Source organism: Canis lupus, chromosome 2 (genome assembly GCF_011100685.1).
Source record: "Canis lupus familiaris isolate Mischka breed German Shepherd chromosome 2, alternate assembly UU_Cfam_GSD_1.0, whole genome shotgun sequence".
Lineage (NCBI taxonomy): Eukaryota > Metazoa > Chordata > Mammalia > Carnivora > Canidae > Canis > Canis lupus.
Window position 1 is genome coordinate 22,256,177 of NC_049223.1, and position 22,997 is coordinate 22,279,173.

Consider the following 22,997-nt stretch of genomic DNA (forward strand, 5'->3'; position numbering starts at 1 on the left):
GTGCATGTTCTTCTCTCTCTCTCTCTCTCTCTCTCTCTCTCTCTCTCTCTCTCTCTCTCTTCCCTCCCTCCCTCTCAAATAAGTGAATAAATCTTAAAAGAAACTTTTAAAGTCTTTTATGGGACCTATATTTTCTTGAATTAAATTTTGTAGTTCTAGAACAAATAGGCGATCTAAAAAGGTGTTTATCCGTGTTACTTAAGAACAGAGGCTTCCCTCTGTTGTAACCCACAAAAGCGAGAGGGACTGTGGTCATTAAGCACAAGCGCTGACTCCTCGAGTGTCCGCCTGAGAGAAACAGCACCTGGCCCAGGAGCCTCCCAACGCCTCCTGCCTCCAGGCACCAAAGCCTGGACATCAGAGCCTGCCTGTCCTCCCCAAAGGAAGCGCCCCTTGGAGATGAAGCCCCAGAAGAGGCTCGGCTTGGATGCACCCTCCACGAGGAGCCAGAGGGCAGCCTTTCTGCAAGTGGGATTGGAACTCAAGCCATAAGTACGCTGTGCGGGACCCGACAGGGATTTATACACATGTTGGTCCTCAAAAGCGACAAACCAGTGCTCTACAAAATAAAATGTGTTGGAAACCTCTGAGTAAGGTGAACATACTGTTGGGCTTTTTTTTTTTTTTTTCTTTTTTTTTGGTATACTGGTGATGACTAAATCTGAATTCTTTTGAATGTCCATCATGTCTTGAATGCTGCTGGCTTCTTCGGTGGCAGGTCTCCTGAGAGGCAGGGAGCTAAGCAGATGATGTCCCTGAGGAAATCATCTTCGTGAAGATTGGATTTTGTAAAATGCAGGTCTGTGTGATTCATGTGATCCCGAGGAGGAAGAACTGGTCTTTAAAGCAGGGTTTCCCAGAGTGCATTCCAGATCATCTGGGGGTGCTTGTCACGGGCACGGTCTCGGGTCTCGCCACAGACCCGCAGGATCCGAGTTCTGGGTGGCCCAGGGAGTCTGTCTTCCACCAGCATCCCAGGTGGCTCCGTGCACTGAAGTTGGGACCACAGATCTGAGGAGTGTCCCAGAGGGCCAGGAAGAGGCAAAGGAGGGAAGGAAAGTGCAGTTGCTCTGGCAGCACCACTCTGGGCCCAGCAAACACGCACCCACGCCCAAGAATTTGGAGAGTTCCTTGAAGAATCAAGTGATTGAATATTTGACCTCTTAGCAAAATCTGTGTAGGAGATCTTCCAATTTGGTGAATACTTAATAAATAGACAATTATTTGGCTTCCTGATAGCATTTTAAAACTTCACATTGACCTTGGTATAGTGAGTTGTTCTCCTTAAATCCTATGATTTATCCAAAAATATAGCTTGTTGGGATCCCTGGGTGGCGCAGAGGTTTGGCGCCTGCCTTTGGCCCAGGGCGCGATCCTGGAGACCCGGGATCAAATCCCACATCGGGCTCCTGGTGCATGGAGCCTGCTTCTCCCTCTGCCTGTGTCTCTGCCTCTCTCTCTCTCTCTCTCTCTGTGTGTGTGACTATCATGAATAAATAAATTAAAAAAAAACAAAAAACAAACAAAAAAAACCACAAAAATACAGCTTGTTAAAATGCACGGCATTTAAAACTACAGTCTGAAAGGGCACGGCCCTGGTGAGGTAGGTTATTCCTATGGGCAACAGGAATTACCTGTCAATATCAAGGCTCAGCTTGTTATATTTGCGCAGGCTGTGTTGAAACTTGGAATTCTGCCTAGGAAGAGATGCTGAAATACTTACTGTGTAAGCAATATGTACTTTTTGGCCAAATATTTTTAAAATAACTAGTACGTTGTAGTCTGCAATTCTGCATGCCTTATGATGAATAAATGGGAGTGCTTTAAGTTGTTCTGATCTGAGATGTTTGAGCCAGCAGTTTTGGTCTGAATTTAGCGTTGCCTTTCAAGGAGTTATAACCGAATTCTAAGTTTACAGTTTTATTCTGTAAAGAGAGACCAGAATAGCTATACTGTACTACTACTGCGATGCTTTTCTTTATTTTTAGAAGTAATAAAGCAAGCATAGATAATGATGCTTCAGATACATAAGTATCTTGTGTGTGCATGTATGTGGGTACACAGAGAGAGGTCTAGATTTCCCCCAACCTACCTCCTTGAGCTTCTCATCCCCCAAGCTCGGAGCACCCTTTTTCTCTAGACAAGGTATTGGTTGCATAGATAATATAATTTACTTTCAACAGTAATTTTGCACCTTTTCTCACTAGAGAGAATAGTGCATATGGGGGGCACCTGGGTGGCTCAGTTGGTTAGGCGTCCACCTTCAGCTCAGGTCATGATTCTGGAGTTCTAGGATTGACACCTGTATCAGGCTGTGCACTAAGCATGTACTCTGTTGTCGCACTGCTTCTGCTCCTAACCCCTACTTCCTTTATCTCTCTCTCAAATTGATGAATAAAATCTTAAGAAGAAACCAAAATGATGACATATTTCTAAGGTGAGACATTCCTGAAGTAACTCTTTAAGACAAAGAAACAATGAGAAAAATGAAGAAGAAAAAAGAAACAATGAGATGCTATGTCAATCATCTGCAGAGACTGGATGAAAAGATATTCTAGAAAGAATTTCTAGTTCTTACAGTCATTATGGAAAGCAGTATGGAAGTTCCTCAAAAAATTTGAACTAGAACTACCATATGAGGGGCGCCTGGGTGGTTCCGTGGTTGAGCGTCTGCCTTTGGCTCAGGTGGTGATCCCGGGGCCTGGGATCAAGTCCCACATTGGGCTCCCCGCAGGGAGCCTGTTTCCACCTCTGCCTAGGTCTCTGTCTCTTCTCTCTCTCTCTCTCTCTCTCTCTCTCTCTCTCTGTGTCTCTCTTATTTAAAAAAAAATAAAAATAAAAAAAAGAACTGCCATATGATCCAGTAATCCCACTTCTGGGTATCTATCCAAAGGAACTGAAATTAGATCTCCAAGAGATATCTGCACTCCCACCTCCACCTAGCACTATTCACAAGAGGCAAGATAAAGCAAACCTAAGTGGTGGTCAACAAGTGAAAAGGTAACGAAAACAAGGTACACACATACAATGGAATATGATTCAGCATTAGTGAGGAAGGACATCCTACCATTTTGTGACAACATGGATGCAGCTTGAGGGCACTAGGTTAAGTGAGATAGGCCAGTCACAGAGAGACAGGTACCTCCTTCTCCCACTTACCCAAGGAATTTAAGAGTCAAACTCACAGAAGCAGAGACAATGGTGGTTACCAGGGGTTAAAGAGAGGGGAGAATGGAGAGGTGACGGTTTAAGGCTACAAACTTTCAGTGAAGCTACATAAGTGGTTCGAGAAGTCTATAATACAGCATAGTGTCTACAGCTAGCAATGTTGCAATATATACTTAAAATTTGCTAAGACAGTGGATCTTATCTTGTGTTCTTCCCACATACAAACAAAATAGTGAGGTGAAGAGTATGGGAGAAAATTTTGAGAAGGGATGGTGGTTATGACCTCGATGGTGGTGGCAGTATCATGCATACTTACCCCAAAGAAACTGAATTGTTGGAACGGAACGGAAAGAAAAGGAGGGGAAGGGAAGAGAAGGGAAGGCCTGGCTTGGTTGGTGGATCCTGAACTACTGATGTTGGGGTGGTCAGTTCGAGCCTCATGTTGAGTAGAAATTAGTTCAAATAAATGAATTTAAAAAGAGAGAGAGAAAGATAAAACTTCAGAGTTTTAGAAAATTTAAAATACTAGACTGTGGATCACACTAGCTTCAGAGTCATTCCTTCAGGGACTTTCTTTTTCTTGAATGAGAAGCCAGTATGTTTCGGCAACCTCAGACTGGATCCCCAAATTCCTCTTTGGATCAGCACCTTACTTGTATGGGTGAACGACCATGTGAATTGTCAGAGCATCTGCACAGGGAGGGAGGGGCACAGTCACGTGGGATTAAACAGACTGAAAGTCCCGGTTGGGAGCATGGGTCATGTGTTGGCTCACTTCTCCCTGGACGACCTTCACCGGGTTAGAAGCCCTTGAAAGGATCTCTGCGATCTCGAGGAGCAGGGTGTGCGGGCATCCCTCCTCTCCGCCCGGGGCGCCCAGTGCGTGGACCCAGGAGGCCCGGGGCATCTCCGCACCACGCAGAATCCGGGCGCTCCACGCCCTCCTCCAGACCGACGTCCGCTCGTCGCCCCGCCCGCCGCCCGGAACGAGGCCGAGGCCGAGGCGGAGGCCGACGGCCCGAGACCCTGCTGAGCCGTCTCCTGTCGCGGCCATGAACCAGCGCCAGGCAGCCGCCCGCCTGCGCGTCGTGCTGGGACACCTCGGCCAGACCTCCGCCAGGACCGGCGTATCCTTTGGGCTGCGGGAGCTCGGGCTGCAGGAGGGGTGGCCTCCAGGGTCCCCTGGGTCGGCGCCCGCGTCCCCGTGATGGTCCCGCCTGTTCCGGGCGCCCGGGGCGGGGGGCAGCGCGGCAGGCAGGCAGGGGGCATCCGGCCGCCGGGAGGGCGCGGGCAGTGCGGGCCCCGGGGCTGATGCGCGCCCCCAGCCCCCGGCGTCCGCGCCGTCCCGGGCCCGGGGCCCCGCGCTGCGGGCGAGAGCAGCGGCGGCTCTCGCAGCTCCCCGGCCTCTGGCCGCGGCCGCCGGAGCCCGGGAATGCGAATCACTTCCCTTCCCGCTCTCTCTCCTCTTCCCTTTCTGCCTGGCTTTCTTTCTGTCTTTCGTTCCTCTTACCCTCTTGGTCCTGCCTTCCCCCTCCTCGCTTTTTCCCTCTCTTTCCTCTTCCCTTCTCTCCCCTCCTTCCCTTACCTTCTTTCCCTCCCTCACTCCTCCCCCTCCTCTCCCCTTTTCCCTCTCTCTCCTCTTCCTCTGCCTTCACGAGGGCAGCTCTCCTGCGCCGTGGGCGCCACTGCTGTGGCATCCAGGACACGTCGCTGCAGGACAGGGACAAACCAAGTTGCCGGATAGAACCGGGTCTCCTGATCCCTCTGGGGGCCACTTCGGGGAGCCTGGGAAACGCTGCGCGCGATTTTCCCTTAAGCCGCGGGACTAGTCTCTGTCCTGCTGTGGGCAGGGTCCTGAAACCTTTCCTACAAATGAGACTGGCTGTTGTAGGATTGCTCTGAGTTCCAAGCCGCGATGCAGCGGTAAACGAAAGTCCAGCCGCCCTCCCACAAGGCTGATGAGGTGATCTCATCCGACGGGCCAGAAAGCAGAAACCCAGGCCAGGGGAGAGGCACACTCTTGACCGAAGCCATTTAACTAAAGCAGTGTGTTCCCGGGACGGGCACCGTCAACAGCAGCTGGAAACTTGCTAGAAAGGCAGATTCCAGGCTCATCTCTGACCCTGGACTCCAAACACCTGGGAGTGGGGCCCAGCCATCTGTTTTCACTTGTTTCGGATACATGCCCAACAGTGAGAAGCACCAACATACTGGGACTAGGGATAACTGGGTCCAGTCTGGTACTGCTGTTAACATTTGATATCATGGGCCCCTGGGTGGCTCAGTCCACGAGGCATCTGATTCCTGTTTCTAGCTCAGCTCTGGAGTGGAGCCTGTTGATTTAATGGACTCTTTATTTAATTTTTAACGAGCCTTACTCCTTCTCCTATTTTGGTCTGGACTGCCACTAACTTCAATACTTCTTTTGAAGAGTACATTGCTCCTCACTGTTAGACATGAACCTTACAATGTTTATTTGTTCAGTAGTTTAGTGGAAGGAATAGTCACATAGAATAAACTAGGGAAATCTATGAAGGAAACAGTGATGGCTCAAGTGTGGGCTCAGCCATTCTCTGCTGGGTGACCTTGGACCAGTTACTGAGCCCAGGGGTCCAGGCCACCTTCTCTGGGCAGCTGGAATGCTGATAAAGGTCTTGGGGCTTCCAGCCCCTCCTCAGGACTTTGTGAATTGAAATGATGGAAGCAAGGGCGCATACCTGTCATCAGCTCTGTGTGACTTCCCGGATGAGGGCTAATCCAGGGCCAACTGTGGGTTCCAGAAAATGCTGACTCTGAAATTTAATTTTATTTGCCTTAATTCATATTGTAGGTAGCTTACCCCACTTCGGGAGCTGTGTCTCCAAACAGCTTCCATCCTCCACAATTCCAGTAAGTAGATCTAATGGTCATTAAAAACCATATGATATACATATATACAGCTTTTTCTAGTGGTAATTAAGATATAAAATACAGGGGATGCCTGGGTAGCTCAGCAGTTGAGCATCTGCCTTCAACTCAGGGCGTGATCCCTGTCCAGGGATCAGGTCCCACATCAGGCTCCCTGTGAGGAGCCTGCTTCTCCCTCTATCTCTCTGCCTCTCTCTCTGTGTCTCAAATAAACAAAAAAACAAACAATAAATAAAATATTTTTTAAAAAAAGATATAAATACAACATATCATGTTGTCCGGTGAATTTATTACACAGGGGGTGGGGCGCTTGGGTGGCTCAGTGTGTTAAGCATCTGACTCTTGATTTCTGCTCAGGTCATGGTCTCAGGATAATGGAATGGAGCCCCATGGAGGGCTCTGTACACAGCAGGGAGTCTGCTTGCCCCTTTCCGTCTCTGCTCACCCTGCCCTGCCTGTCCTCCCTCCCTCCATCCCTAAAGAGAATAAATAAAATTAAAAATATAATTCATGGGGCAGCTTGGGTGGCTCTGTGGTTTAGAGCCTTCCTTCAGCCCAGGGCCTGATCCTGGAGACCTGGGATCGAGTCCTGCGTCGGGCTCCCTGCATGGAGCCTGCTTCTCCCTCTGCCTGTCTGTCTGTCTGTCTGTCTCTCTCTCTCTCTCTCTCTCGTAAATAAATAAATAAATAAATAATAAATAAATAAATAAATAAAATATTTTAAAAAAATAATTCATTATAAAAATCCTCTGTTGCCTGGACTTGTTCTAATTAAACCTAGGGAAAATGTTGAAGACCTTGACTTAATTTTTATATGTATTTTAACATTTAGAAAGGCAAAAAATTTTAGAAGTGTATAATCTGATTAATTCTTTTTAAAGATTATTTATTTTTTTATTCATCAGAGAGACAGAGAGACAGAGAGGCAGAGACACAGGCAGAGGGAGAAGCAGGCTCCATGCAGGGAGCCTGATCCGGACTGAATCCCGGAACTCCAGGATCATGCCCTGGGTGGAAGCAGGTGCTAAGCACTGAGCCACCCAGGGATCCCCTACCCCGGTTATTTCACATTCAGGCATGTTACACCTCATTGAAGTTAGCCCTTAGTGTGTGGTCATACTGCTCTATTAGGTAGTATCTTTGGTTTATCTTAAATTATCTTTGTAGGAGAAGACATGATATCCATGGAATATTATCATAGAGCCACAATTCTGATGTAAATTAATGGATGGGATGCTCTGAGTTGTGCATAAACTGACTTGGATTTTTCAACTTTGATTTCTTCTGAGAATGTATGATTTTTTTTTGAGAATGTATGATTTAATATAAAACATAAAATCTGTTATATTTAAAATAAAATTAAAATATAAAATCTACTGGATTTGATTCCCACCTAAAAAACCATACTTATTCCTTACAAAACAAATTACAAAATCAGAGAAATAAAAGGAATTTTAAAAAATCATTCATAATTCCATTACATAAGGCAATCACTTAAAAAACATGTTTTTAAAAAAATTTCTCTTCATTAATTTCAAGTAGTGTCTTGGTTTTGTGCAAATCTAAGTATATTTTACTATTATAAGCACTGTCCATGCTATTAAGTCCTTCATTTTTTTTAAAGATTTATTTATTTTTTATTTTTATTTTTTTTAATTTTTTTATTATTTTTTTTTAATTATTTATTTACGATAGTCACAGAGAGAGAGAGAGAGAGGCAGAGACACAGGCAGAGGGAGAAGCAGGCTCCATGCACCGGGAGCCCGACGTGGGATTCGATCCCAGGTCTCCAGGATCGCGCCCTGAGCCAAAGACAGGCGCCAAACCGCTGCGCCACCCAGGGATCCCTTAAAGATTTATTTAATTAAGAGAGAGAAAGCATAAGGGGTAGTGAGTGAGAGAGGGACAGAGGGAGAGAATCTCAAGCAGATTCCCCACTGAGGCCATAGTAAGCCATGGGCTCAATCTCAGGACCCATGAGATCATGACCTGATGTGAAATTACCAGTTTGCACCTAACCGACTAAGCCACCCCAGGGCACATGCTCTTCACTTTTAAAGCCCGAGTCCTATCTATCCCATTGAGTGGACATAAGTAATTAATTATTCTTCTATTTTTTGGTGACAGTAGTTAATGTTTTGGATTTAGACCTTTTCTAAATACATGTTGAGTTTAGGGGTTCCTGGCTTGCTCAGTCAGAAGAGCACATGACTCTTGATCTTGGGGTTATGAGTTCGAACTCCATATGGGATATGGATATAGGGATTACTTTTAAAAAAAATGAACAAACTTAAAAGAAACCATTAGACATTAAATAAAAAGGTTCAGATATTTTCTTAGAGTAAATAAAAAATAGAAATGCCGGATGGAAGAGTAGTAGAAACATTTCTCAGGTTCTTGATACATAGTGTTGGGTTGTGATTTTTCAGTTGGACTTATTTGAAAGTTTTCTTTCCTTTAGGTATACTCAGGATAATGATGTCCTAAGCCTAGAACAGAGAAAATTTTATGAAGAAAATGGGTTTCTTGTCATTAAAAGTTTGGTGTCTGACCCGGACATTCAACGCTTTAGGTACAGTAACCTTTCATTATTTTAAGAAATATGTTGTATGTTTGCAATGGGAACATGGGTAGTAAGAGTAGTGTGTGCATGTTCAGATATTTTTCAGGGACTGGTTACTTGGGAACTGGTTGGGAACATGAGCTCTGGAGCAAGAAGGGCTGGCTTTAATCTTAGCCCTTCTACTTAATCTTGTGTGCCCTGGGGCAATTTACATTCCATGCCTCTCCTTTCTCATCTGTAAAATGGGGATAATAGTACTGAGCCCTAGTGTTGTTGTGAGGACTGAATAAGGTAAAAGACACACAGAGTGCTTCCAACCGGGCCTGGCCCATGGAATGGAGGAGAGAAGTATTTGCCATTGTTACTCAGATGCAACCAAATCACAAATTTTCCCCCACTGTTTTCTTAGGCTAAGGAAGATGTGAGTTCTCACAGCGAATTCTGGCCTCACAGTGAGGAGGCAGGGGCTTGTGAGCTGGCCATTTCCTCACCCTATGCTCAGAGCTGCTCAGTCTGGCCTGGAGGTCAACTTGGTGCAGAGACACCATCTCCTCAATCTTTGTGGATCTTTCCACAGAACTGGCCAGGCAGGTGCCTGGAGCCTGCAGTAATGACATCATCTGCCAATTTCATTTCCTAGGGACCAGTTTGAAAGGATCTGCAGAGGGGAGGTGAAACCAAAACAAATGATAATAATGAGAGATGTGTCCATTGCAAAATCAGAATATATTCCAAGTGAAAGGATGATTTCAAAGATCCAAGACTTCCAAGAAGACAAGGAACTCTTCAGATACTGCACTCTCCCTGAGGTTGGAGAACCTTCCTGTGTTTTCTTTGTTTTTAGGTTAACAGCCCACCGACATGCCTGCCCCAGGAATTGCTGCTTTTCCTTTCTCTGAGCCCCTCTCTGGTGGTTGTAGAGCAGTGGTTCTCAGTTGGAGGAGCACATCTGGTGGCGCCTGGAGCCCTGTAGGGTTGTCACAAGGTTTGGTCTGTAGAGCCTGGGCATGCCGCTAATGGAGCCCAGGGAGCCTATAATGCACAGAACAGCCCCTCCCCCCAATTAATGAATTATCCGGCCCCAAATGTCAATACTGGCCAGGTGGAGATACCCTGCTCTGGCGCTTGGTAATTAACCTGGTGGAGAAGGGCGGGAATTCTGCAGTGGAGAGGGGGAGCCTCTCTCACACTGAATATGGGCATATCAACAGGAGTCACATTGCAGATCCCACTCACTATACATCCATTTATTGTTGCTTTTGTTTCTGTGAATCTGGTAGTAGAGGTTTAAGTAGGTCTTTAGAGTTAAACTTGTCTAAAAAATTCTCATTCTTTAAGCATAAATCATGTTTATAAAGTTATCCACATAATATAGAACATGTAAAGTGAAGTCTCCCAACGTTCAGCCCCACTCACTGCCAAGCTTTTAGGTGTATTCAACTAGAATTCTTTCATGGCCATGAAAATGCATACGTAACCCCCCACGTTTTGTGTATCACGGGAACAAACTGGTTGTCACCGAGTCTTGTCCACTTATAATAGATCTCAGACATCTTTCCATATCACTTACATATTATCACTTATGTATCTATATCATACTTGCAAATTTCTGCATAAATATATGACAGTTTATGGATAATTTATTTAGAATGGTTTTAGATTGTTTATTGTTTTTTAAAGATTTTATTTTTTCATGAGACACAGAGACAGGCAGAGACATAGGCAGATTGAGAATAAGCTACCTGTGGGAAGCCTGATGTAAGACTTGATTCCAGGACCCCAGGACCATGACCTGAGTCAAAGACAGACACTCAACACTGAGCCACTCATGTGTCCCTTGACACATGGCACACTTTTTTTTAAGGGGCACTTTGCATATAGAACATTTTGGAAATTATAACCCCAAATGCTAGTAGATAATTTGACTTAATGGGAACCTGGCTGCTTTAGTTGGTAGAGCATGGGGGATCTTTTAGTTTTTAAGAGGTATGCACTTTTTTTTTAAGATTTATGCATTTATTTTTGGCATGAGAAGGGGACAAGGCACAGGTTGAGGTAGAGGGGAGAATCCTCAGGCAGACTCCCTGCTGAGTGCAGAGGACGACACAGTGCTGGATCCTTAGACCAAGATCATAACCTGAGCCCCAACCCAGAGGTGGACATTTAACCAAGTGAGATACTCAGGATATTCATGAGATATTCATGAGAGACGCAGAGAGAGAGGCAGAGACAGAGGCAGAGGCAGGCTCTTCACATGGAGCCTGCGCAGGACTTGATCTCTGGACTGGGATCATGCCCTGAGCCAAAGGCAGATGCTCAATCGCTGAGCCACCCCGGTGTCCCAGTTGCATGTGGAGATTATTTAAAATTTAGAAAAAAAAATACTTAAATAAATAATTAAAAAAAGGAAGAAAATTGTCCTCATGAGAAAAGACTGTACAGGCAGGCCACCTATCATGTCCAGCCCCTTGGGTTGGGGACAAAGGGGGACATGGCCCCTGAATCATCTATTCTTCCCAACCTCAAGTCTTGCAATAGAAATGGAACTTGTGAGCATCGATCAAGGAGGAAAAGCTTGAAGTTAGAGGTAACTTGTGTTAGATGAATCACGATGAGGCCTCCAGGGTTCCCACCTTTTGTGTAACACGGGAACAAACTGGTTGTCACTGTGTTTTGTCCACTTATAATAGACCTCAGACATCTTCCCATATGACTTACATATTATCACGTGTATCTATATCTATATCATACTTGCAAACTTCTGCATAGCATCCCATTGTGTCAATGTACCACAGTTTATGAACCATTTATTTCAAATGCTTTTAGTTTTATTTTTATTATTTTTAAAGATTTTATTTATTTATTCATGAGAGACACAGAGAGAGAGGCAGAGACATAGGCAGAGGGAGAAGCAGACTCCTCACACAGAGCCCGATGCCGGACTTGTTACCTGGACTGTGATCACACCCTGAGCCAAAGGCAGAGGCTCAACCCTGAGCCACCCAAGAGTCCCGGTTGTGTGTGGATATTACTTAAAATTTAAAAAGATCTTTAAACAAATGTTAAAAAAAAAGAAAGAATATTTTCCTCATGAGAGAAGACTGTACAGGCAGGCCACCTATCATGTCCAGCCCCTTGGGTTGGGGACAAAGGGGGACAAGGTCCCTGAATCATCTATTCTTCCCAACCTCAAGTCTTGCAATGGAAATGGAACTTGTGAGCATCAATCAAGGAGGAAAAGCTTGAAGTTAGAGGCAACTTGTGTTGCCTGAGGCCCTGGGTACCCGGAGGCCTCCAGGGTTCCCACTGTTCTCAAGTGTGCACCATGCACCTACTGGTTCATGCAATGACTTTTAGGAGGTGGGTACGATATAGTAGTTGGGTATTTATTTCAATATGTATTGGAAAAAGTAGCTGGTGCATCAAACCTATGACTTCAGGAATATTATTAATCAGGATAAGACATGAGTTAATTTAGGAAAATTATTGACTAATATTGGGCAGTTAGCAACATATGCTAGAAATGGTAAAATGTCTCTTGAGTCACTGAAGTTTAGAAAATACTGGTAGGAGATGCTGGGCAGGCATGGCCCGATGGAGCATGTGAGTCTTGATCTCAGAGTCGTGGGCTCAAGCGATAGAGATTACTTAAAACCAGGAAACAGGAAAGGAAAGTATATGAAGAAATATATTTGAGGAATATATTCTTCAAAGAAAATATCACAAGAAAATATAAAAGATGACACCCTTTATAAAAAAAAAACAAATATGAGCCCCGACTCCTAGGATTTGGGACCATTTCGAGTGTTTCATGCTCAAATTGCCAATATGGCTTATACGGGAGATCAAGTAGTGAGAAAGCAGTAGAAGAGGCTTCATTTTTTGAAGTCAGACAGAACTGGAGATGGAATACCGTCCTTTTCGTTGAAATTGCTCTGCCACCTTGGGCACTTTATTATCTGCAGGATAATGATCATTTAAAGGATCTTTAATTCCTGGGGGCATTACTTTTCAGGGATTGTTGTGAGACTTAAGTGGCTGACACATAAAGCGCCTGGCAGGTGGTAGGCATGCAAAGCTGAGTGCTTTCCTCCCTAGTGGGTTAGATGTAGGAGGGAGCACACCCGCTGCCAGACCTTTGGCCAAATTCAGCCTCCCCACCCCGCCTCTGCTTCCTCATACTCTGTAACTGCACCTTGCTGTCAAGCACCAGTGCCCATGTCATTATTTAACATCCTTCCAACAGAATATAGATGCCATGGGAGGAGGGACCTGTTCATCTCACTCCCTGCTGCGTGTCCTTTTCTATCACTGTCTGGTTTGTAGCCCTCAGTGAAGAGCTGTGGAAAGGGAGGTGGCCTGACTGTGAAGTGTCCCCCTGTTGCTGTTCTCTTGTCCCCTGGGCTCTGCATGGCAGCTGCACGTTATTGGGGCCTCTCATGGTCCTTTCATTTATTATTCTCTTTAATGATTCTACTTATTTGAGAGAGAAAGTGAGTGAGATCAAGAGAGATCATGAGTGGCAGGGAGGGGCAGAGGGAGAGGGAGAAGCTGACACCTCTCTGAGCAGGGAGCTGGACATGGGGATCATGACCTGAACTGAAGGCAGATGCTTAACTGACTGAGCTGCAATGGTGTCCCCCTACCACCTTTTTAAAAAGTGACTTCTACACTCTAGGAGTAGCTTGCAGTCACGACCCCGAGATCAACAGGTTCATGTTCTAGTGATTGAGCCAGCCAGGTGCCCCTCGTGGTCCCTTCTTATGAAGAGTCTCCGTGAGGGGAAGAGGAAGGTGCCTTCTCCCTGGGCATCTATGGACAGTGTCAGGTGAAAGGAGGGTATTCCTGCCCTTCCCAGTCGAAAGCTGAGAGAAACTCTTCGCATTCTCATAGAAAATGGGGTTTGGTTTCCAACTGGCTTAAAAAGCCTGTTTAAGGGCAGCCCCGGTGGCCCAGCAGTTTAGCGCTGCCTTTGGCCCAGGGTGTGATCCTGGAGACCTGGGATCGAGTCCCAAGTCGGGCTCTTGGCATGGAACCTGCTTCTCCCTCGACCTGTGTCTCTGCCTCGCTTTCTCTATATCTCTCATGAATAAATAAATAAAATCTTTAAAAAAAAAAAAAACCTGTTTAATTCAGAGTGTTACAGATTTCCAGTGCTGAGTTTTTCATTCTTTGTTTGCAACGTTGGGAAATACCAACTTTTTTTTTTTTCCTTTAAATAATTGTTTGATAGAGAGGGAGAGGCAGAAGGAGAAAACCTGAAGTAGACCCATTACTGTGCAAGGACCCCAAGGCAGACCTGTATCCTATGACCCTGAGAACATGACCTGAGCTGAAATCAGGAGTTGGATGCTTAAGCAACAGACTCACCCAGGCACTTCTACCAAGTGTTTTGTATAACTATGTGCATTTTGACTCTTGTACAAATAAGTGTACATTGTACTACGTGGTTGTTTATTTGATTTCTCATGCAACTCTTTACTCTTAGATTCTGAAATATGTGGAGTGCTTCACTGGACCCAATATTATGGCCATGCATGCAATGCTTATAAACAAACCTCCAGATTCTGGTAAAGTGGTTTTATTTGTTAAGTAGAAGCCAAAAAAAAAAAAAAAAAATAGAGAAAGGTAAAGTAAGAAAAAGTTTCAAGGATTCAAAGGATCGCTTTGTGTATAACTGCTGAATATTAAAAAACAAATGTGGGGACGCCTGGGTGGCCCAGTGGTTGAGGGTCTGCCTTTGGCTCAGGTGGTGATCCTTGGGTCCTGGGATCTAGTCGTACATCAGGCTCCTCGCAGGGAGCCTGCTTCTCTCTCTGCCTGTGTCTGTGACTCTCATGAATAAATAATAAGATCTTTAAAAACATAAAATAAGGGCAGCCCAGGTGGTTCAGCGGTTGGCGCCACCTTCACCCCAGGGTGTGATCCTGGAGACCAGTGATCCAGTCCCATGTCAGGCTCCCTGCATAGAGCCTGCTTCTCCCTCTGCCTGTGTCTCTGCCTCTCTCTCACTCTCTGTGTCTCTCATGAATAAATAAATAAAATCTTTAAAAAAAAATGTGTATATACTTTTAAGTCTTAAAACAGTATGTAAAAAAAAACCAGTATGTATCATAAGAATCGTGGAGTAGGGATTTCAGATGTCAACTATATGGTTATTTTTTCTTACTTTTAAAGATTTTATTAATTTTTTTGAGAGAGAGGGAGAGACACCATAGAGGAAGAGAGAGAAGCAGATTCCCTGCTAAGCAGAACCCTTTGCAGCTTGATCCCAGGGCCCTGAGATCCTGAGCTGAGAAAAGGCAAATGCTTAACCCACTGAGCCACCCAAGAGCCCTTAGAGGCCTTTTATTAACTTAGTTAGCTGATATTTTTTGCATCAGCCACTTAAAAGGCTAACAGGGAACCTCAAATTTGGTTGCTCTCTTCAATTACTCAAACTTTTTTTTTACTTTTTGAATTCTAGCTTCTATGCCCAAACCACAATTACAAAGGAATAAAACACAATAGAATTCATGACATGTGTATGAATTGCTAGTGAATGTTGTGTGTCAGTAAGTCCTCGGCTCCCAGAAACCCAGAAAAAAAATAGAGGATCTGGAGTTGTCCTGTGGATTTGATATTCAAATTTGATGCTTATCTCTCTGGACTGATTCTCAATAATGTTGTTTCACTTCTTTGGGTTTTGTGGGAATAGTCATTGCTGTGGTTTTGCAGGCAAAAGAGATGAAATCTGAGATGCAAGTGTGTATTAACAGCAGGTTCTGTTTCAGGCAAGAAGACATCCCGCCATCCCTTGCACCAGGATCTGCACTACTTCCCCTTCAGGCCCAGCAATAAAATTGTCTGTGCTTGGACAGCCATGGAGCACATCGACAGGAACAATGGCTGTCTGTGTGTGTTCCCAGGCACACACAAAGGCTATCTGAAGCCACACAATTATCCCCAATGGGAGGTATGTCTGCGTAGAGGAGGCATCATTTTTTTGTTGTTGTTTTTTGTTTTTTGTTTTTTTTTAGGTTAGCTTTTTTTTGTATTTTTTTATAGGGTTCGATTTTTCAACCTATAGTATAATACCCAGTGCTCATCCTGTCAAGTGCCCCCCTCGATGCCTGTCACCCAGTCACCCCATCGCCCTGCCTGCCTCCCCTTCCACTACCCATTGTTCCTTTCCCAGAGTTAGGGGTCTCATGTTCTAGCTCAGAGGAAGAATCTGTTTTTTGTTTGTTTTTGTCGTTGTTTTCTTTTAAGATTTTATTTATTTATTTGAGAGAGAGAGAAAGAGCACAAGCAATGGGAGAGGAGGGGAGGAGAGAGACAAAGGGGAAGGGAGAGGGACAAGCAGACTCTGCTGAGCACGAGTCAGATATGTGGCTTGAACTTCGCACCCTGAGATCATGACCTGGGTTGGCATCAAGACTTGGACGCCCAACTGACTGAGCCACCCAGGCACCCCTAGAGGAGAAATCTTAACCAGAATATTGTTTGTTTTGATTTCACATCACTCTCCCTAAAGAGCTTTAACAATCAGATGGCATTTCCTTCCTTACAAAACATCATTATAGGATTTACAATTAGGGTCAGGGAAGATTCAAGGATGTCAGGTAAAATAACCATTTTTCCATCAAGAAGTGTTGGAAAGCTGACCAGTGTGGGGCACTTTGGTAGGTACTATATAGGATATGAAATTATCAAGCCCAATTGCACAGGTAAGATGTCAACACTTGCAACACCACATGCATGTGTAAAGTGCCAACTACTTCTTACCCACTGATTGATGGCTCTTGGCATAAAGAAGAGAGAGGAATCATCTCTTTACTGCTAGAGAGACCAATGAAGACTCTGGGGAAGCATGAGTAGTATTCCATTGCATGACTGTTACATGGTGTATGGAATTGAGCTAGTTGAGGATGGAAGAGTATAGAAGGCTTTTGAGCCCATGAATGGTGAGATCAAATTGATCCTTCAATAATGATAATCTAGAGGCTTAGAGCAGGATATACTGGAGGTAGGGCTCCAGAGGCAGAGAAACCAGAGAGGAGATGATAAGTGTTTTAGGTATCAGACAATATGGTCTTGAAATCCCATAATGATGGTCAGAAAGAGAAGAGCACGGGTTGTTAACGCAGGAAGAATGAATGTGGTCTGTAGGAAGTAAAGAATATGGCTTTCAGGACTTCTGTCTCAATTAGATTCTTGCACTGAGGATTAGTGCCAAGGAAAATACTGGGGTCTGGATTCTGATATAACTGAAACTGTGAGATTCACAAATTCAGTTGAGTTTTGGGGAAAGTTTGGTGCAGGCAACAGAAGTGGGCTGTGGCTGACTTAAGCCAAACGAAGTGTTTTGGAGGGTGGCAGGCACCTGCTGAGTCCATGGAAAGGCTGGCTAGCTCTGATGAGCAGGAGAGTGGGGGTTATGTTCAGTGGGAACACTCGGGGTGGGGCACCTGGTGGGGTCAACTGAACTGTGATCATGACCAGTGCCTTCCATCTTCTGCTCAGATTCAAAGTGACCACAGTGGGCGGTTAGATTGACTTAGCTTAGGTCACGTATCAACCCTGGCCAGGAGAGAAGTGCACTGGATGAAAACCACAACTGAGTCCAGCAGGAAAGCAGTCCTTTCCCCAGAAGAATGTGGCACAGTCTCAGGAAGGGAAATGTGATGCCGTCCTTCCACCATAACTATTACTTAATGAAATAACTGACTTGGGAAATAGTTATAAAAAACAGAATGTTTTAATTTACTGTTTTTCTTTCCTTACTCTGCATGTGACATCAGTGCTTTCTGAGCTGAGAAAAATTGAGATTTTCTCTCTGCTGGTTTGGGAGAACAATTAGCTTCTTAGAGGTACTCCTGAGTTATAGAAGAATGGTTCAGGCAAAGTTCTAGGTGAGGAGAATATCATCCTGGGAAAGAATGATTATACATTCAGGCTTGAAAGGTGATCTCCCATGTTAACTGCAACATGCAACGTTGATCTAGATCCTCAATATAATACAGTTATGAAGGGTGAGAAGAAATTTCAGCATCTTCCTTTGCCTCCCTAAATCCATGATTTTAATATCACAATGTGACTTTCACAGCCACACATCTGAGAAGCTTTTGTATATTTGCAGTACCTGTTAAGAATCTATTTATCTTTCTCTTGGAAGAACTTAGGAAATCTACTTTTTAGTCATTGGGTTCCTCAAATACAGAGTTGGGTTCTCTTATGTGTTCTAGGGGGGCGTGAACTTAATGTTCTATGGGATCCAGGACTATGATGAAAACAGCCCCCGCGTGCACCTCGTGATGGAGAAAGGAGACACCGTTTTCTTTCATCCTTTGCTCATCCACGGATCTGGCTGGAACAGAACTCAAGGATACCGCAAGGTATGCATTACATCACCGTGCTTTCCAAAGACGAATAGGTTAGAAGCAAAAATGTCAAGATATGTGAAACTTTATGAGATTTGTGATGTTTAACTAAACTGCTCTTGCTCTGGTTTATTTACCAGGAAATATATTTGATACCACATTCTTTTTTGCTAAGTTATCAGTAGGAGGCCATGTGACCTCCGGTTCCCAATCCTACTGATCGTGAATTAGGAACATTCATAGAGTTGCTTGGTAGCCCACAGCCTGTGCTTTTGGAGACAGAAAGAATGGATGATGTACTAAAATCTTAAAATGGGAAATGGATATAGGAACCATTTATGACGGCAGTTTATAATAGCTTTGTTATTGAATTGGCTGCCCAGAAATAAGATTTAGCAGCGAGCCATGGTTTTTGCCCCTTAGCTATGAATATATTAAAAACCTATTGATTTCATTGCTTGCATTAAAATTTGACAAAATTTCCCATATTCCCAGATTTCTCTCTTCTCAAAAATTCAGCAGCTCTGACAGTACTGTGGACTGACATTATTCCACATTACATGGCTCTTATTACGATATATAGGGGGTTTTTGGGGTTGAGTGAAGCGTGCCAGTTTGTCACACCAACACCCATTGTCTCCCTAGGTGCAGGGTTAGCTACCATGTTTCATCTTCCATTCATTCATATTTCCACCAGGTCAACAGGGCCAGGATGAGGGTGAGGCAAGAAAGCCCTCTCCTCCAGGGAAAATTTAGCAGGGGTCGGGGGATGGTGCCAAACACCTCAACAATCAAGTTAAATGATAGTTTAAGGCAGTATTTAGAAAATCAAAATCAATGCAAAAAATACCTTGATGAACACAATGCCAAAATTTTAAATAAAGACTAGATCAGACTCCCCACCAACATGATCCTCAGAACTGTACAAGCAGGGGTACAGCCACAATGACATAAATAATATGAATGTTCATGAAATTCATGAATTTGGCCATTTATCATGTGTCCTTGGTGTCAAAATTCAACTTGATATAAAAAATGGAATTTTATGTATATGCATCTGTATCAAAACAGCAAGCTAAGACAAATAGTCTTAAAGTCTGTATGAGTTAGAGAATTATATTACTTCCTATATGATCAGGGTTATAAACTGAGTAGGATAACAACATACTGAAAGATCTCATGTCAAAACCTGAAAATATAGTATAAAGTGATTACTGTATGAAACTAAAAGGTAAATGATAAGAAACCAAGTAATGTGATTGATAATATCCTAACTTTGTAATTTTTCAATAGTTTTTGAACTACTTTATTTGGGAAAAGATGAACCCCTACAAAAAGACTTAAAAATGCATATATGGTAATGTACTTATCCCCTTGGATGTCACTTTTTCTTGGTGTGGTTTGGGGGCTTCCATGGGAAATGGGGGTCCCTGTGTGGCTCAGCGGTTGAGCGTCTGCCTTGGCTCAGGGGGGTGATCCCAGTCCGGGGATCCAGTCCTACATCGCGCTGCTTGCATGGAGTCTGCTTCTCCATTGCCTGTGTCTCTGCTCCCCTCTGTGTCTCTCGTGAACAAATTTAAAATATATATATATAATAAAAATTAAAAAAAAAAAGGAAATGGAATTTGTGACTCCACTGTCTACAAATCTCATGTTGTAAGCAAAGCAGACAGCCCTTCTGAGAGGTGAGGTCATCTCAAGAGAAGAGAACTAACATGCGACTAGGAAAGTGAGTTTTAAGTTTATCTGCTGATAACCTTTTCAAGAATGGGAACAACCGGGCAGCCCCGGTGGCCCAGCGGTTTAGCGTGGCGAGCAGCCTGGGGTGTGGTCCTGAAGACCCAAGATCGAGTCCCATATTGGGCTTCCTGCAGGGAGCCTGCTTCTCCCTCTGCCTGTGTCTCTGCCTCTCTCTTCGCTCTCTCTGAATGAATAAATAAGTAAATCTTAAAAAAAAAAAAAAAAAAAAAAAAAAAGAATGGGGAGAACCAAGTAACCTCCTTTCCCTTAAGAAGGAAACAAGATGTGTACCTTATGTGAATGATCTTGGACTTCAAATGTCCTTTTGATTTGAAAGGGGTGGGTGTGTATATTATTTTCCTTTGCAAGGTATTTTTAATGTTGATTTCCCTGATCTTTAGACATTAAAATAACAAAGCACCACAAACTCAGCTGAGTAACTAACTTCTGTGACTAAGAAGAGGATGAAGAACCCTGGAACCCATTCCTGTTTAGGACTGGGGGATATGCACTAGCTAGATAAATCACATGTTAAAAAGTTTAAAGTCCTCTTACTCTTGTCATTATGTTCTCAGCCCATTTTGAAAACAAGTATCCCAGGGAGCTTAAAACCTCTTGGAATTTCTCAGTCAGCCTTTAGCTGTACCTAGGGGGAGAAAAGACTCCAACCCCAAAGAGGCTAATCCAAGACACGATGGAACATTCTAGAAATCAAATGCTAGTGAAATAGCTGATGTTCTAAAAGAAGACTTTCTGTTTGGTTGTTGCTGTTAACAGATTTTTTTCTCCCCCAATATTAATCATTTCACCCTGCACAGGCAATTTCCTGCCATTTCGCCAGTGCTGACTGCCACTACATCGATGTGAAAGGCACCAGTCAAGAAATCGTTGAGAGGGAAGTTATGGAGTTAGTACACAGATTATACGGAATTCCGAAAGATACCAGCTTGCAGGTACGTTTGTATGAGATGAAAGATTTATAAGACTATTTTCTTCAATGCATGACAATACTCATATCTATTTTTTTAAAGATATTCTTTATTTATTTGAGAAAGAAAGAGAGAGGGAGAGAGAGCATGAGCAGTGGGGAGAGAAAGAGGGAGAGGAAGAAGTAGACTTCCTGCTGAGCAGGGAGCCTGATGTTGGGATCAATCCAGCAACCTGAGATCATGAACTAAGTGGAACATAGAGGCTTAACCAGCTGAGCCACCCGGCAACTCTGTTATCCCTGATTTAATTTGGAAGCATAATGTGCATTGTTTAGAGCACCGTGCAGAAGCCTTGCTGAGATCCACTGAGAATTTCAGCTAATACTTGCTTCCCCCACGTGGGGCACCTGAGCATCCCAGACTTCTTTATGTCTTTTGGCCGCCCTGTGCTGTGTAGGCTATCCTGTTCCAGGACAGGCAGGTAGGAAAGGAAACAGCAGATCTGGAGGAGAGCAAATGAGCAACAAAAGCCACCTTCTGAATGCACATAAGGAAAGTTAAAGGTTTGGGATATTACCCATAGGCCTCCCTTAATTTCTCTACAACAGAGTATTTACATATATGCAGATCCAATAACTGTCCCAGAAGCAATTCTCAAGCAGGTTTCTGTGTGGGTCAGTTAGCATCTGGGGTTCCACGGAGCTGATGGCAGAAACCACTGATGCTTATCAAGAGGGGACATGAGACATTATTTCATATGCTTTGCTACTTAATACACAACACTTGTAAAGTAGTTGCGTGTAGCTAGTGGGCATTCAGTGCTGCCGATGATCCCCAGACAAATTACAGTCAAGCCAAAGAAATAAACATATTTGCCTGGTAGACAAAGACATTTTAGCCTCCGAACCAAGAGGCTGATCCTATGTTCCAATTTGCAGAAATCACCAATATATGTTTTCCTAGGGGGTGACAGGACCTCCACGTAGACTGAATGTAATGATAACTCGGCCCCTCTAGTACTGTGAAGAGTACCGCACACCAGCACTACGCTACTGGGCCACTGGGAATCACCTTCTGAAAGTCATTCCCAGCTGAAGAATCTTACTTCCCCCTTGGCCCCTTCTCCCTTTAGAACCTATGAATCTACCCCATATCAGAAAAGACTCTCATTTCTCATTTGCCGTTGGTGGGAAGTCTTGTCCTTCTCTCTTTGCCCAGTTTTTAAAACGCTTTTATGAAGGCATCCTATTTTGTGAAGTGGGGCTTCCGGGCAACACACTGATTCTTGCAGCAGAAAACAAAAGCATATATTGTGTTGGCAGTTTGTCAGGGTTGTAAATGAATGAACTGCCGCCAGTATTTATTTCAATTATTTGAGAGAGAGAGAGAGAGAGAGAGAGGAGAGAGAGAGAGAACGTGAGCAGGAGGTGGGGGTATGGGCAGAAGGAGAGGGAGGGAATCTCCAGCAGATTCCCCACTGAGCCAGGACCCCAACACAGAGTCCATCCCAGAACCCTGAGATGAGTTGGACTCTGACTGAGCAACCCAGGTGCCCCAAGAAAGTTTGTTGACTCAAAAGTCTCAGTTGTTTGATGAAGAACAAAGCAATAATACCAAATCACCCCAATACCAAATCATGACCTGATTTTCACTGAGGAGCAGATCACTCTAGATGAGGCAGCGAGTGGCTAAAGGAAAGCCAGACAAGGAGTACAGGTCTTCTTGACCAAACAGCATGCTAAGCCTGTTGAGGACACCTGTAGTCAACAGGAGCACCAATTGGCACAGGCTGACTGGCCTGACTGGCGTCTGGCTCTCTCAGTTTGTTCAACATGATTTCAGATGTTGACAAGTAAATTATTGGGAGTCTTAAAAAATGGTTTATTTACTGATAGGACCACTGTGAGAGTTTTTCCACTTAACTATTCGTAGATGCTAGAAATCTACTTTTTTCTTATGCTGAACACATTCCCAGTGTTCCGTGGACTCCTTGTGGTTGGCTTTATTTCCAGGATGTCTTTAGACTGGGAGGACAGCTGGTGAAAGGAAGAAGGACCAACCTTTGAAGTGGCCGTCTGCTGGAGCTCTTTGAGAGGAAACCAAAAGGAATCAAGATGCCTATGGAACCTGTTTTATTAATGAGCTGTCCTAATCTTTCCTGTCACTTGTTATGAAGATCACAACGCACTTACAGGGAACTTTATGGGATCTGGTTAGCTCTGGGTGAGGGGCTGTTGCTTTAATGGATGAACAGGTGTAACAGTGGCATATTACTATTGTCAGGAATACTACTTTGCACCTAATAAAGGTCACTGATGTCTAATTTAA

General features: G+C 44.1%; 1 protein-coding gene across 2 annotated transcripts; it reads left to right on the forward strand.

The window, feature by feature from the left end:
- Positions 1 to 4,185: 4,185 nt before the first annotated feature.
- On the forward strand, positions 4,186 to 22,997 carry LOC119876065 (phytanoyl-CoA dioxygenase, peroxisomal-like). 2 transcript variants are annotated; one of them, XM_038530105.1, is made up of 9 exons: positions 4,186 to 4,295; positions 5,999 to 6,057; positions 8,537 to 8,647; positions 9,279 to 9,447; positions 14,127 to 14,208; positions 15,412 to 15,593; positions 17,866 to 18,015; positions 20,559 to 20,693; positions 22,682 to 22,997. In XM_038530105.1, the coding sequence occupies exons 1-9, from the start codon at positions 4,221 to 4,223 to the stop codon at positions 22,733 to 22,735; spliced, it is 1,017 nt and encodes a 338-aa protein (XP_038386033.1). In that variant the 5' UTR covers positions 4,186 to 4,220; the 3' UTR covers positions 22,736 to 22,997. The 2 variants fall into 2 exon arrangements, with proteins under 2 accessions (XP_038386033.1, XP_038386034.1); XM_038530106.1 differs by lacking the exon at positions 22,682 to 22,997 and adding an exon at positions 19,294 to 19,357 and having other exon boundaries at positions 20,559 to 20,694.

What these genes read in the sequence shown, in the direction of transcription:
- LOC119876065 (XM_038530105.1), top strand. Translation starts at nt 4,221, where the DNA reads ATGAACCAGCGCCAGGCAGCCGCCCGCCTGCGCGTCGTGCTGGGACAC. An exon ending in TTCCATCCTCCACAATTCCA is followed by an intron (nt 6,058 to 8,536) that starts GTAAGTAGATCT and finishes TCTTTCCTTTAG; the next exon opens with GTATACTCAGGATAATGATG. An exon ending in GAACTCAAGGATACCGCAAG is followed by an intron (nt 18,016 to 20,558) that starts GTATGCATTACA and finishes CACCCTGCACAG; the next exon opens with GCAATTTCCTGCCATTTCGC.